General features: G+C 41.0%; 1 protein-coding gene across 1 annotated transcript in view; it reads left to right on the top strand.

The window, feature by feature from the left end:
* The window catches only part of RHCG (Rh family C glycoprotein), a 28,519-nt gene extending 15,967 nt beyond the window's left edge, over window positions 1-12,552 (top strand). The window contains exons 3-11 of the mRNA XM_003755550.2: window positions 917-1,067; window positions 1,470-1,617; window positions 2,031-2,197; window positions 4,869-5,006; window positions 5,189-5,325; window positions 5,708-5,832; window positions 8,079-8,152; window positions 10,606-10,702; window positions 11,982-12,552. Of these exons, the coding sequence (XP_003755598.1) occupies window positions 917-1,067; window positions 1,470-1,617; window positions 2,031-2,197; window positions 4,869-5,006; window positions 5,189-5,325; window positions 5,708-5,832; window positions 8,079-8,152; window positions 10,606-10,671 (1,006 nt within the window). The 3' untranslated portion in view covers window positions 10,672-10,702; window positions 11,982-12,552. The remainder of the gene's footprint in view (window positions 1-916; window positions 1,068-1,469; window positions 1,618-2,030; window positions 2,198-4,868; window positions 5,007-5,188; window positions 5,326-5,707; window positions 5,833-8,078; window positions 8,153-10,605; window positions 10,703-11,981) is intronic.
* The last annotated feature ends 1,510 nt before the right edge of the window (window positions 12,553-14,062 follow it).

Genomic DNA, 14,062 nt, shown 5'->3' with positions numbered 1-14,062 from the left:
GTAGTGGAAAGAACACTGGTCTAGGAGTCAGGAAATGTGTAATTTATCCTCTCATTGAGCCTCAATTTCTTCATATATGAAAAGGAATTAGCAATATCTTCCTTGTCTATGAGCCAATATTGTTGAGATGATCAAATGAGATCATAGGAGAATCTCCTCTCTGCCTTTATTTTGAGGTTCCATTAAATGAGTGCCTTCTGTGTTCAGAGAGATGCCTGTGTGGAATGTTAGGCTGAATCAGGCTTAGACCCTGTACTTAAAGAGCTGAGAGTCCAAGCAGAAGAGATGAGATGTCTATCTCAATAGTGATATAAGGTAGGATGCAATCAGTCCCATAAGAGTTAAAAACAATTGTGATGGGAGCTCAAAAGAGGAAGAGACCACATCTGATTGGGGAAGTCAAAGAAGGAGGTCTCCTTCAAGCAGGTCCTTGAAGGGAAAGAAGCAATAGGGAATGGTGGAAAGACATTTCAGCATGGTAAAGGGCATAAGGAAAGAAAAAGACTTAGAACAAGAAAGTGCAGTAGTCCATCTGGTTTAGCTCCCTCATTTATAGATAAGGAAACAGGCTAAGCATGACTTCTCAGAGGCAGTTTTTGAACTTGATTTCCTCACTCCAGGCTTAGCACATAAGAACTTAAAGTCAATAACTGATACCTTCTGGCTGGAATGTTGGGTATGTGTAGAAGAGGAGTGAGCAATAAGGTTGGATAAGGTAGATTGTTGGCCAGATCGCAGAGGTCTTGAATGTTGGATATTTCTCAAATTCTCCATTTGAGAAAAATTTGAGGGTACAGTCCCTGTCTTGAAGGGATTTCTATTCCATCTAGAGTGCCCAGACTCTGACTTCTGGGATCCCATGCTATCTCAGAGTCCAAGGCAACTCATATATTCCTCTCAAACTGTTTCTTTACAGCCTCATCAATGCCGATTTCTGTGTAGGCTCTGTCTGCGTGGCCTTCGGAGCTATCCTTGGCAAGGTCAGCCCCATCCAGCTGCTCATCATGACTCTGTTCCAAGTGACCCTCTTTTCAGTGAATGAGTTCATCCTTCTCAACCTTCTCCAGGTGAGGTCACTATGGCCTTGATGTGATTTTAAATTAAATGAGCCAAAGTAGATCAGCATGATCCTGGCAAAAGCAAAAATCTATTTAGTCCTTGGACCTTCAGTCCAAGAGAATCATTCCCCTTCCCTTGTCTGGTGAGTTCAACTTCAGATGAAATCAGAGATTGTTTTTGAGTGGACAAAATGACAGAAGGGGCCCACAGGGAAGAATGGGGAGGGAAGAAAGCCTGAGAAGCAGGGAACCTCGGTGGTCCCAAGCCTATGTTCCATATCAGCTAAGCCTTTAGAGAATTTGTGAATTTTGTGGATTGACACTGAGAGCCCTCCTAGGGCCTCCATCTCTGTCTGTGGGGGAAATACAATCTGGACAAGCAAGGATTGACTCTCTATTTTTACGAACAAGGTAAAGGATGCTGGTGGCTCTATGACCATCCACACATTTGGGGCCTACTTTGGACTTACAGTGACCTGGATCCTTTACCGACCCAACCTGGAGCAGAGCAAGGAGAGGCAGAGCTCTGTGTATACCTCGGATCTCTTTGCTATGATTGGTGAGAAATTTAGCGCTGACATTGGCAGGACCAGGGATGGACTTTATTTGACTTTTGAAATCTCGGTTTATCTAACAAGCTGGTGAGACTAAGCAGTCTCCATCCCACACTTCTGCCCTCCAGTCTGAAACTCAGTAACCTTTCAGAAGGTCATGGAATCCCAGAGATGTCCCTGATGGGGAAGTGAAAAGAGAGGGATTCTGGGATTATTCATTCTCTCCCTGATTCTCAAAGCTCTGTCCCTTAGCTTGTTGTCCCCAGTGTGTCCCCCTGGCAAACACAGCAGTAGGCAAAAATTCAGCATCAGGACTGGTGGGAAGGGCTCATTATCCTGTGTAATTTTTTTCCATTTTATTTAAATTATTCCTTATAGCATAAAATGTTTCAGACCTATCTAACTTCCTTTTTACTAGGTACCCTGTACCTGTGGATGTATTGGCCAAGTTTTAACTCAGCTGTTTCCAACCATGGAGATGCCCAGCACCGGGCAGCCATCAATACCTACTGCTCCCTGGCTGCCTGTGTGCTCACCAGTGTGGCCCTTTCCAGTGCCCTACAACGGAAGGGCAAGCTTGACATGGTGAATGGGAGGCAAGATGTGGGGGGGCTGCTGGTGTTCGGGAAACTCAGATAGATGCCCCTGTGATATCTGGAGGCTTAGGATGATGTAGCCCCAAGTGGCAACTCAAGAAACTTCTCCAGATACCGCAAGTTATCAATGCTGCTATCAAGGAACTTGTCTTATTCCTACCATTTTACTGAGAATAGGCTCTAGCATGGGGCTTCAACACGTACTCAGTAAATGGTGGTTTTTGGTTTTTTTTTTTTTTTTTTTGAGTCAAAATCAGAATTAGGTGATAATCTCAGACTGTGTGAGCTTCTGAGTAGAAACCAGATGGATAAGCAGAGGACTGACATTCCATGTACAGTGGGAATTCTAATTCCTAATTCTAAGCCATAGAGAGAGAGGAAAAAATGAGAAATACTCAAGAGTAGCTCTAAACACAATTGTGAATTGTGACTTTGGAACATCATGATATTCCCTATTGCTCTCTTGGCTACCCATTGTATTCTTCTTTCCTAAAGTTTACCTCTTATTCAGGCCAGACTCTCTGGATCCCTATGGTGTCCAAGGTAACAGCTTGACTGATACATGCTTCTCTGTTAATATGCTAACGGAGACTCTTAAGGTTCTTCTACCTTCTACCTCAAATGTGTATTTGGACAGTTTAACATAAGCCTTCTGGAGACAATATACTACGCTTTTCATATATTATGTTTCATGGACCCCAGTTCTTTTGCATGATGTGAATAAGGGTTTCACCAATAAATTTTAATAGCACAAAATTTTTTCCCTCAAATATTAGACATTAATTATTCTATGATAAATTATATATAAATATATAATACAAAACAAAATAATATTAAATGTGATGTTATAAGATAGGCCAAATTTTTCTCTATTTTGTTCTAAAATTTCCCTGACTCAACCTATTTTAGGTCTGTTTCCCAACAGAGTTGAAAGTCCATCTAATCCAATACATTAGAGTTCATTTAATCTAATATATTCCTAAATAAGAATCCTATCTACAACATAACTAAGAAATGGTCATTCATTTTCTGCTTAAAAATATCTCAGGAGGGAGATTATAAAACAACCCAATTCCACTTCTGGATGGTTCTTTTGGTAGTAGTTCTCCCCCCACCACCCATCCAGTCTAAATTTGCTTCTAAAGTTTTGACTCTATTGTTCTTAACTGTGTCCTCTGGATTCAAGCAGACCAAGTTTACTCTTTCATCTGATAGCACTTCAAATATTTCAACTCAGCTATTCTTTTTCCCTCTGTTTTCCTTTCTCCAAACTAAGCATCTTTGCTTGATGCTCACTGAAACCTGTCACCATCCTCTGAACACCATCCAACTAAATTAAAGTACACAATGATGTAGTAGAAAGAATTGAACTGTAAGTCATGATATACAGTTCCTTTCTAAAATGTAGTGCCCAGAACTGAGAGTAATACTTCTAGAGGATGCTCCAGACCATTATTTGTGAACTACATCAATATACTTCCTACACCAAAGTCTTTTATGGCCAGGGCTTTGCTGAAGCCAAAGCTTACTAATCATTAATTCTTAGTATGAGAATTTGCACCTTGGAAATTGGCAAATGCTGGCTTGATTTGCAGCACAGCAAATATAGTGCTAGAAACACTTCCTGTGTTCACATCTGGCCTTAGACACTTACTAGCTGTGTGACCCTGTATACTCTGTTTGCCTCAGTTTCCTCATCTATAAAATGAATTGGAGAAGGAAAGGGCAAACCACTCCAGTATCTTTAACAAAAAAAAAAAAATTCCAAATAGGTTTTGAGTGGGATTTGACTGAAATGACTGAACAACAACAAAGCTGAAGTTATTGTTTTGTTGGCTGCCTAGAAAGTGATGAAGAAAATGTTAATGATATAAATAAATAACATAATATTATATATATAACATACTATATAATATATAATCACAAATAAATAATATAAATAAACATGTTTAATAATATAAAATAAACCTAAAAGTGTGTTATGTACATCATTCACCTCCCAGAGAGCTAGTCAACAAACATTTACCAGCATGTCCATGGCTAATTTTTTGAGAAAGCTTGATTAATTCCATTATTGCTGATAACAGTAACATTTCAGTTCAAAGAAGAGGGGAGGGAGAACTCAGGCTAAGTTGGGAACTATGCAACTTTGGGGCAGGTAGGACTCTTTAGTTTTCCTTGGATCACATGAAATAGGTGTTTATACACCTATATATGCTTTCATTCCTGCTAACCTTTGTGTAAATAAAATCATATTGAGATAATCCAGTCCTTTAGAATTTACTCTACTATACAGATATACCAAAGGATTGATATGGTCATACATGCATGTCGAGTCCACAGGTTCATTGGAGTGGATATGTAAGCACATGCAAGATAAAAGAATCAGAACATGAGTCTGCAGTCAACTTCACTGCCTTGTAGTAATAGTGTATACACATACACACATACACACACACACACATATACATATATAAGTTTATACATAGACACACACACATATATATAAACTTATGTGTTTGGATTTCTTGACTGAATGTGTGTTTTCACCTTTCTAAATGGACATTCCCAGGTTGCCAGGGCCCTAGGCCCCAGGACTGCTCCATGCAGGGATGAGCGTTCCTGTCTATAGCAATGATTCTGTTCCCCTTCCCCATCAGGTTCACATCCAGAACGCAACACTAGCTGGTGGCGTGGCTGTGGGGACTGCGGCTGAGATGATGCTCATGCCTTATGGCTCTCTTATTGTCGGCTTCATCTGTGGCATTGTATCAACCGTGGGCTTTGTCTACTTGACAGTAAGGATTGCCTATTGATGGTGGAGAGGAAGGGGATAAAGGAACAAAAACAAGGACTGGGGGGGGGTGTCATGGTGAAAGAACCATTTCCAGACAGGGACGGGATTATTCTGGACCCCCCAGTCCTGCCTTGGTTGGTCCCTCCACTGCCGGACACACGGCCCATACTTTTTTCTTCTTAGCCATTCCTGGAGTCTCGGCTGCACATCCAAGACACCTGCGGAATCCACAATCTGCACGGCATACCAGGCATCATTGGGGGCATTGTAGGCGCTGTCACTGCCAATGAAGCTAGCATAGCTGTATATGGAGAAGAAGGGTGAGGTTGGGAGGGGATACAGGGATTGGGGATGCTCGGGCTCCCCTGGACTTTTGTTTCTATGCCGTTGGTTCCAACTTCTGGCACTGATGGGTGGAAATACAAAGGTAAAAATGATTCTGCTAGCATCTTACATCCCAGTTTGAATCTCTGTCAAAGACCTTTACAGTAGCAAAACCAGGAGTTAGGAGATTACTTAGCTCAATCCCCTCAATCAGTTGAAGAAATTGAATTCCAAGTATTGGAGTCTAATGTCTTGCTGACCATTTAATCCTTGGAATCAGGTTACCCTCTATATTAAATATTGTTGAGTTCCTACTCCGCTTAGGATCAATCTCCACCCATGTCTTAACTTACTTGGGGTCCCCCTTTTTCCCTCCAGGCTCAAGAAAGCTTTTGACTTTGAAGGCTCCAAAAGTAGTTGGAACTCTCGAACGCAGGGCCAATATCAGGCGGCAGGCATCTTTGTGTCTCTGGCCATGGCCTTTGTGGGAGGTGCCATAGTAGGTGAGTTATTGGGGGTGCATTTGGGAAGGGAAGGCTTTGGCACCTAAGAGGACATTTGAAGTGGGTGTAAGTTGCATTTGGGAAGAAATGGGAGCAATAAGATGTTGATTCAGAGAAGAATTACATAATATAAAAAGCATTCTTTACCTGTTAGAGTGGCAACTAAACATAGGAATAGGATACTGGACTTAGAATGAGGAAGAACTGGGTTAAAATCTTCCCTCAGATAATAACTGTGAAACCAGGAACAAATGACAACTCTATAAGCCTGAGTTTTCTTCCTGCAAAAAGGGAATTATTTTTTTTTAAATACCTACTATATGCAGGACACTGAGGGTAATATCACCTGTGGTAACTGCTCCACAGGTTTTGTTGGAGACTCAAGTTGAAAGAATATATGCCAAAAAGCTTTGCAGGCCCTAAAGTATTATGTAAATATCAATTATTATTTTTTCCTCTTTGGGGAAATCTGGCCTCACTTTTTCCATTCTGTATTTTGCTGTTGCCACTCTGTGGCTCACTTTGGTATTACAATGGCATCTACTACCACTTCTGTCTCTGTGGGATAAGCAATCAATTCCTGACCATTATAGTTGATAGAATGTGAATATTGAGAGGTATATTCATTTACTCCTCTAATCCAGGTTTTTTATTTAAAATTTTAATTTTTAAATTTAAAGGAGGGGAGTTATTCAAGGGCACACAATTTATTAGTGATAGAGCCAACTCTGGGACCAAAGTCTACTGACTCTCAAGTCTAGTGAACTTTCCCGCTAGGCTTGAAAAAAATCATTTCACTATCTGCCCAAGAACCAGACAGGATAGACCAAGATAGAAGGTGCCTATTAACGGAGTAAACCCCTCTCTTATCCTCTGCTCCAATTTCCACACATTTATTAAGCACCTATTATATGCAAGAAGCTAGGGAACATACAGATATTAAATAAATCAAGGTCTTTATCTTCTGGAGATATAAATTTAGGAACAAATAAAAAATATGCATACAAAATTGTTAGGTAGGGGCAGCTAGGTGGTACAGTGGATAGAGCACCAACCCTGAAGTCAGGAGGACCCCAGTTCAAATATGACCTCAGACATTTAATGCTTTCAGCTGTGTGACTCTGGGCAAGTCACTTAACCCCAATTACCTCAGCCAAAAGAGAGGAAGAGGAAAAAAGTAGGAGGAAGAGAGAGGGAGAGGAAAGAAGGGGGAGGGAAAGAGAGAGAGAGGAAAGAAGGAGAGGGGGAGAGAGAGGGAGAGAAAAGAAGGAAGGAGGGAGAGAGAAGAAGAGGAAAGAAGGAGTGGGGAGAGAGAGGAAGAGGAAAGAAGGAGGGGAGAGAGACAGACAGACAGAGAAAGAGAATTTTTGAGTCCTTATAGAGAGAGACCAAGTCTAATGGTGAGGAAGAGGTGAGTTCAAATTCTACTTCTGACATATATTATACACAAGATGCTAACCTGCACCTTAGAGGGAATTTCCTCTTCTGGGAGTTCCCTATGCCAATGAAATCATGGTCTGGTCTCTATCCTCATCCCCCAATTAATCATAACTACTAAATAACAATGAGAATTGCCTAAGAAGGTAATTGCTATGCAAATTTTGTTTGTTAGGGTTCAGAGGTTGGGAATGATTACTGATTTCAAAGGTTCAGGGAAGACTTCCTGGAGGAAGTAGCATTTCGAGTTGAGTAAAATTTTTTGGTTTTGTTGTCATTGATTCCTTTCTGTCAGGTCCAACTCTTTGTGGTCCCATTTGGAGTTTCCATCCCATTTTACAGATGAGGAACTGAGGCCCTCAGGGCTAAAGTGAATTGCCCAGGATCACATAACTCTTAAGTATCTGAGGTCACATTTGAACTCAGGTCCTCGTGACTCCAGGCCCAGCATTCTATCCATTGTACTACCTAGCTGTCTACTGAGTAGGAGGGGTAGGATTAAAATAGATGGAAGATGAGAAGAAAGTGGAGATGGGCTCCTAGACTAGGGGTTGAACAAGAATCCAAATCTGAAGTAGAATTTCATGGAAATGCACAGATTTACTAGAACTTAGTGCACATGGAAGGACTGAATTGTAGCTTATGTTCAAGCATTGAACATGTGGCTATTCCCGAGCTCCTCATATATCTAAGTATACAGAGTCCAGCCTAGACTGGGAGCCCAAGAATAAGGGCATTCTTAGAAAGGAGAGAAGGAAGATTTGTTTATTCCTTTCATTTGATCCTATCTTGGGTGGTTTTATTTTAAGGTACCATTTTGAAACTTCCATTTTGGGGACAAGCTGCAGATGAAAACTGCTTTGAGGATGAGATCTATTGGGAGGTGAGTGCCAAAGGATAAGTAATCTTATCCTGGTTTTTCATTTTCTAAAACCAGGAAATAATTGATTGTGGTTTAGGATAATGGACAGAGACTTGGTCTCCAGGTGACATTTTTTTTTAAGCTGTTAGGGATCATGGAAGTAAAAATGCTCTTTTCTCAGAATCTCAGGGGCAAGAAGAAAGTTTGGGGCCTTTTAATACATCCAGTATAACTCAAAGTGGTTGCTAATTAATATGACTCCCAAGACACATCTGGCATGGTTCTAGATATTCAGGGTAGAATTATAAGTAAAATATGGAATAAAACCTCATTATTTCAGACTTTATTAATCTGGAATTTGAAGTTAGATAATTTGAAATTAATCAGGGATAATCAGTTTTGGAATTTTTCTTATCCTTATCTATTTTCAAAAAGATTTTCCTAAGTTAGTTAATTTCATTGGATTCAAAAAACTTTTATTGAGTTTCTCCTAGGCATAAAACTTTAATATCTGTCTACTTTAATCTCTTTTCAGAAAGATCATAACTTCCCTATAACTTAGTATAACTATAATTGTAACTATATATACAACCATCTCTTGTCATTACAGCATGACCAAGGAATCTCTTGGGAGGAGGAGAGCAAGGGATCTATCTATTGACTATGGGTAGGGGAAAGCCTACCTAGAATTAATGTTTTGACCCTGACTATGAACTCAGATGGGCCAATATATCTGTATACTAACTATATTATTATAAATTATATATATAATATATATATAATTACCATCTTAGCTAAATACTCATCCATGTACCTACTATATAGTATATAATAGTCAGTCAACACAAGGCATAGGTCATGAAGGCTTGCCTTAAGATTAAACAGTAATAAGCAAGGTAAGAGGGTAGGAATTCAGGTGGTCCAGACAAAAGGTAAGGACTTTTCAGCTAATAGTCACCAGGAACAAACTCAAGAGATAAGAATCCAGGAGATCAAGACAAAGACCTTGAAATAGGCCATAAATTGATGAAGAATCAGTAAACTAGGGAATTAGCCAAGAGATTCATGGTACCAGTGATCAAATTAAAGGTGGTTTAAACTGATTTGTAAGCAAGGGGTATCTGTGTAAGAGGTCAAACTCTTTGGACAGGAACTAGAGTTAGGATATATTATGGACCTTTGTCTACAAGTTGGAGTGGTAGAGTAGCTATAGCTGAATGAGGAATTGGGAAACTGATAGAAGCTATAGTAAGGGAGAGAAAGACTTAAAAAGCTAGTACAAATTACAAGTCATTCTTTCCAAGAGATGAAATAAAATCCCATAAAGAACTCGTTTATTTAAGTTCTCTGTACCCAGTGTATTAGCCTGCATTATTTCAAAAATACATTACTATTCAAAATCTCTGCTATTTCCTCCCAATCAGTCCACATTAGTATGGTTTATCCTGAGCACAAGATGGGTATCATTACCTTTATCAAAAAGTTCCTCTCTGGAAGTATAGCACTACAGAAAGATCTATGAATTTGGGATAAGAGCCCCTAGGGTTAAATCCAAGCTCTGCCATTTACTCACTAGAATAGATGGGTGGGTGGATAGTCACTTTAATTTCTATGAGCCTAATTTTATCATCTGTTAAGGGAAGGGACGAGATGACCTTTCAGATCCTTCCCAGCTCCAGATCTGTGAACTCACAAATATGGAATACTGCTCTGTTCTTTCTCTCACTTAGCAAAAATCTGAACTGTTACCTGTGGAGGATTTCAGTAAAAAAGAACTTCCACATTACATTTAATTCTGCCCTGAGTAACTGAAATCTGGCTCTTGGGAGTCATCTTAACTAGCGTCTGTACTTCGACACCTCCAGGAAAAATGGGATATTCAATCTTCACCATGGACACCTATGTAACTATTAGTCTCTCTAGTTTTACCAGCTGCTTAAAAATTCAGAGCTGAAGCTATTTTAGATTACAGTTAAAACGAGAAGGGAATGTATTAGTCTCACGAGTCCTTTTATGTAACTAGCTCTAATATGTTACCTCTTCTTACCCTCAGAAACTCATTCTAATTTTGTTCTGTTTTGACCTTCATAATTTATTTTAAAAATCATATTACACCTATCTTTACCATGTAAGTCTTTCAATGGCCTATGGCCAAAAGCAATAAGACATAAAATCTTGATCTAACAAAAGTCCTAAAAGTGAAGTTTTTCCCAGCGGACTCCTAGACTGAGCCGCGTTTTGATCCTGAGCATGAGATGGATTTATTTGATGGGAAGATGTCAATTTGGAGATCGTAATATGCTAAGTGACCACAAGGTGGCACTTGTGACATGCCGTATACCTATTGCAGCATCTTTCCCCCCTTCCATTAGCTTGACTGACTAATCAGGAGCATCCCTGCAGCCACCACAGAGCAATAGGAAAGGATTAGGAGAGAGTGCGTGGGGCGAGCCAGTGACATTTTATTTGTACAGGTTCCTGAAGCTGAGAAGAGTAACTACCATCATGAGGATACTACGCTCAAGCCTGTGGCTTCCTAAGGCAGAGACCGACTCCCTGGGAGAGAAGCAGGTGGGGGCGGGCCCAGAAAGGGGATTTCCCTGGTTCTGAGAAGGCCCACGAAAGCAAGTCCATTCTAGGACAAAGCAAAGGACAGCCTGGACCCCACAAAAGAGAAGATATAAACTTGCAAGAGGTCCAAACAAATCACATCAGCAGAACAAGCCCCATCCCCCAGCCTCTCTAGCTCAAGGTCCACAGCCCCAGAATCAGCCTAGAACTGAGGTGGAGAAATGGGTTCTTTGTCTTGCTAAAATCCACTTGACATTATCGCTTGGAATTTGGGATCCCTTGGGCAGCAAGTCAGAGGAAAATATGGGTGTTCTGTTGGGGTAGAAGGAGTGTAATCTTTTACCACTCTCTTTTACCGCTCTAACTAGGTGATGGTCAATCTGTCAATAAGCACTTCCTGCCTTGCTTTGTGCCAGACACTGTACCAGAAATTTAAAAAATAAAAAGACAAAATCTGTTCTCTGACCTTAAGCAGCTCACATTCTAATAGTAGAGACAATATGCCACTAGCTGTGTGTGCATATCTGTCTATCCATATATATGTAAAATTATATATTTACATGTGGATATTTATATATATTCATGTATATGTGTGTAGTATAAATGAAAGACAATCACAAATCCTTGTATAGGAAAACTTTGAAAGGCTTCCTACAGAAGACAGGATTAATGCTGAGTCTTAAAGGAAGCAGGGATCTGTTAATCCTTAATTCTCTTGTGGTATGATACATTTAGTAATGAGCTTCACTCACATTGGGCATCTGATAAATGTGGGAAGAAAAGCACTGGATTAGGAAGCTCGGAACTAGGGTTCTATTCTGGCCTTTTATCACTTTCTAGTTATGTCATGCTAAGCAGACCACTTCACTCTCCCTCATTTATAAAATAGAGGGTACCAATATCTGCCCTGCCTCCCTCCCAAGAGGCTTGTGAGGAACACATAAGCTAAGAGAGGGACATGTTCTATATAAATGTATGACATTGTTATTGAATCCTGCCAAGACTCTGAGAAATTTATCTGTAGACCTTGAAGGTGACAAGGCCTGCAGCAGACACCAGGGCTGTTCTGATGCTTAATAGATAAAAGATTTGGGGCATCCAGCAAGGTTAGGGGGTCAGAGGGTAAAGGGAAAGATGTGCAGCTGCCTCCTTAATCCCCTTTATAGAAAAAGAATAAAGTCAGCAGGGTCTGAGTTAGGCTCCCTAGCTTTCCTAGCCCCCTGGGCTCCGTAGGGCAGAGGCCAGGTGATAAAGTATTCTTGGACTTTCCCAACTCCAGGCCTCCTTTGGAACATCTCAGCCTCCGTGACTTCGGGAATGAGAGTTTGTTTTTTCCTGGAGCCAGACTTGATGCACTGATCTCCACCCTCTGGATTCTCTAACTTCAACTTCCTACCTCCAAGCAAAAGATTTTTCTCTTTCCAAAGTATCTCCAAGGCAGAAAGTGACAGGCTGCCTGGGGGAAATCTGAGTACTGAGGAAGAGAACAGATAAAAGAGACGGCCTGAAATTGGGTTCCAGAGGGATGGGAACCAAGAAGTCTATGCTTAGGTTATGGGATCCATGGGAGTAGGAGGCTAGGTCCTAAGGTCTTGTTTTTGTAAGGGAGGGGAGGAGAACAGGCAAGGTCCATTTGGACTCAGGACTTTTCGGAGCTGATCATCTGGATCTTGAGAGAGGATGGGTTCTGCTGCGAGAATTATTCCCTAAGACCAGCAGATACTGAAGCCTCTGTACCTTGGTAGCTCATGCCTTAGACTCCACTTCCTTAGTCTCCCTGCTCCCTGCTACCCTACTTCATCTTGTATTGCTGTTGATGCCAGCCTGAGCAAATAAAATGGCCATGACATCCATTGTAAAGAGTGTGAATGCTTGTAGATTTAAAGGGCTTCATGATGGTACCAGGCATAGAACCAAGAATCTTGCCCTTTTAGTCCTACAATTAAAACCTTCCCACAGACTACCTGACACAAAGAAAACATTCAGCTCAGAAAAGGTTGGTTCATTAGGTGCATTTAGAATGAAACTCCAGGCTTACCCCTTCCTGCCTCTAGTCTGAATGCTTTTAAGGATTTGGGATGCTACAAATACAGCCTCTTTCCTGGTCTTTAAAAACTGCAGAAGGTGCTATGTGGAAGAAAGGGGAGATAAGTCAGGGCAGTATTCCTTTTTATCTCTTATTTGCAGCAACAGAAGATAGAAGCAGAGAAGAGTCTTTGATTTAGTTCACGAAATGGTTCTATTTAGCAAAGGACATATACTTGGTTGTCCTGGGGATGGAGAGGGTAGGGTATTGATAGATCAGAATCATCCTTTCTCACAGATCTTTTCTGGCTAGTTGCCATCTCAGCTTTTGGTCTTAGGAACACAAGGGTCTCACTCTCCTCACCCTTGTCTCTAAATGGCATAATTCTAGTAAATGAGCTTTGGGAAGATTCTAATATGACACCTCCCTCTGGAGAAGAATCACATAAATTTGGGGGTTTGTTTGCAATTGATCAGCTCCAGCTCTTGTATAACATTCTCTTTGTTAAGTTCACTTCCAATTCTCTCCAGCCTTTTCCATGAGATTCATCCACACCTTATTCAAAGAACAGCCTCTTCCTTCCCTCCCTCCTAAGTTCTTGTCCCCTACACTTAGGCCCTCTTCCCCCATCGGAATTGAAACTTTTAAGTGTTAATTGACCCTCTGAGAATAACCCAGTCTCCTTCCTAAGGATTCTGAACCTGAACCCTCCTCCTCTATACTCTTCTGCTACTCATCTTGGTGTGGGCTTTATAATAAAATTGGACTACCAAGAGAAGGCAATTTAGTGGAGAGTTTAAAGTCTGGGGAAAAACTGAAATGTAGCCCCTGGGTATTATTTGAGGATGTGGCTGAACTGTTTACTTTCCCTTATCCATCATCTTCACCACTCCCAAACCTCAAGCATATATTCCCTCTCTCCCATGCTCACCCCAAACATCACTCTAAACTGCTTGAGCCACTAATTCTCAGCTGTCCTCATCCTAGAGAACCCAGCCTGTTCCCTTTCAGAAGAAAGGTCATACCAATCATAGCCCGTTTCTGAAATTCTCTGCAGGGATGGGTATCGGGGACAGCATCCCCAGGTCAATTTCTTCAAAGATCTCCTAATCCCCACACCCTCAGCCCAACCTTGTTTATCTCCTGCTCATAAATCGCATGAGTCTACTATTCTCAAGGCCATTGTCAGTTGGAGCAGATCAAGATCTCAATTGCCTAAATCTGCCTTAGGGGAGGGGAGCCTAAAAAATAGGGGATGTTAAGGGCGGGACGAGCAAAAGACCCCCTTCTCCTCAAAAAAAGCACTTTATTCCTTGCACCTGAGGAGGGATTTG

The sequence above is a fragment of the Sarcophilus harrisii genome, chromosome 2 (genome assembly GCF_902635505.1).
Source record: "Sarcophilus harrisii chromosome 2, mSarHar1.11, whole genome shotgun sequence".
Taxonomy (NCBI): domain Eukaryota; kingdom Metazoa; phylum Chordata; class Mammalia; order Dasyuromorphia; family Dasyuridae; genus Sarcophilus; species Sarcophilus harrisii.
This window is presented reverse-complemented; position numbering and strand designations above follow the sequence as displayed.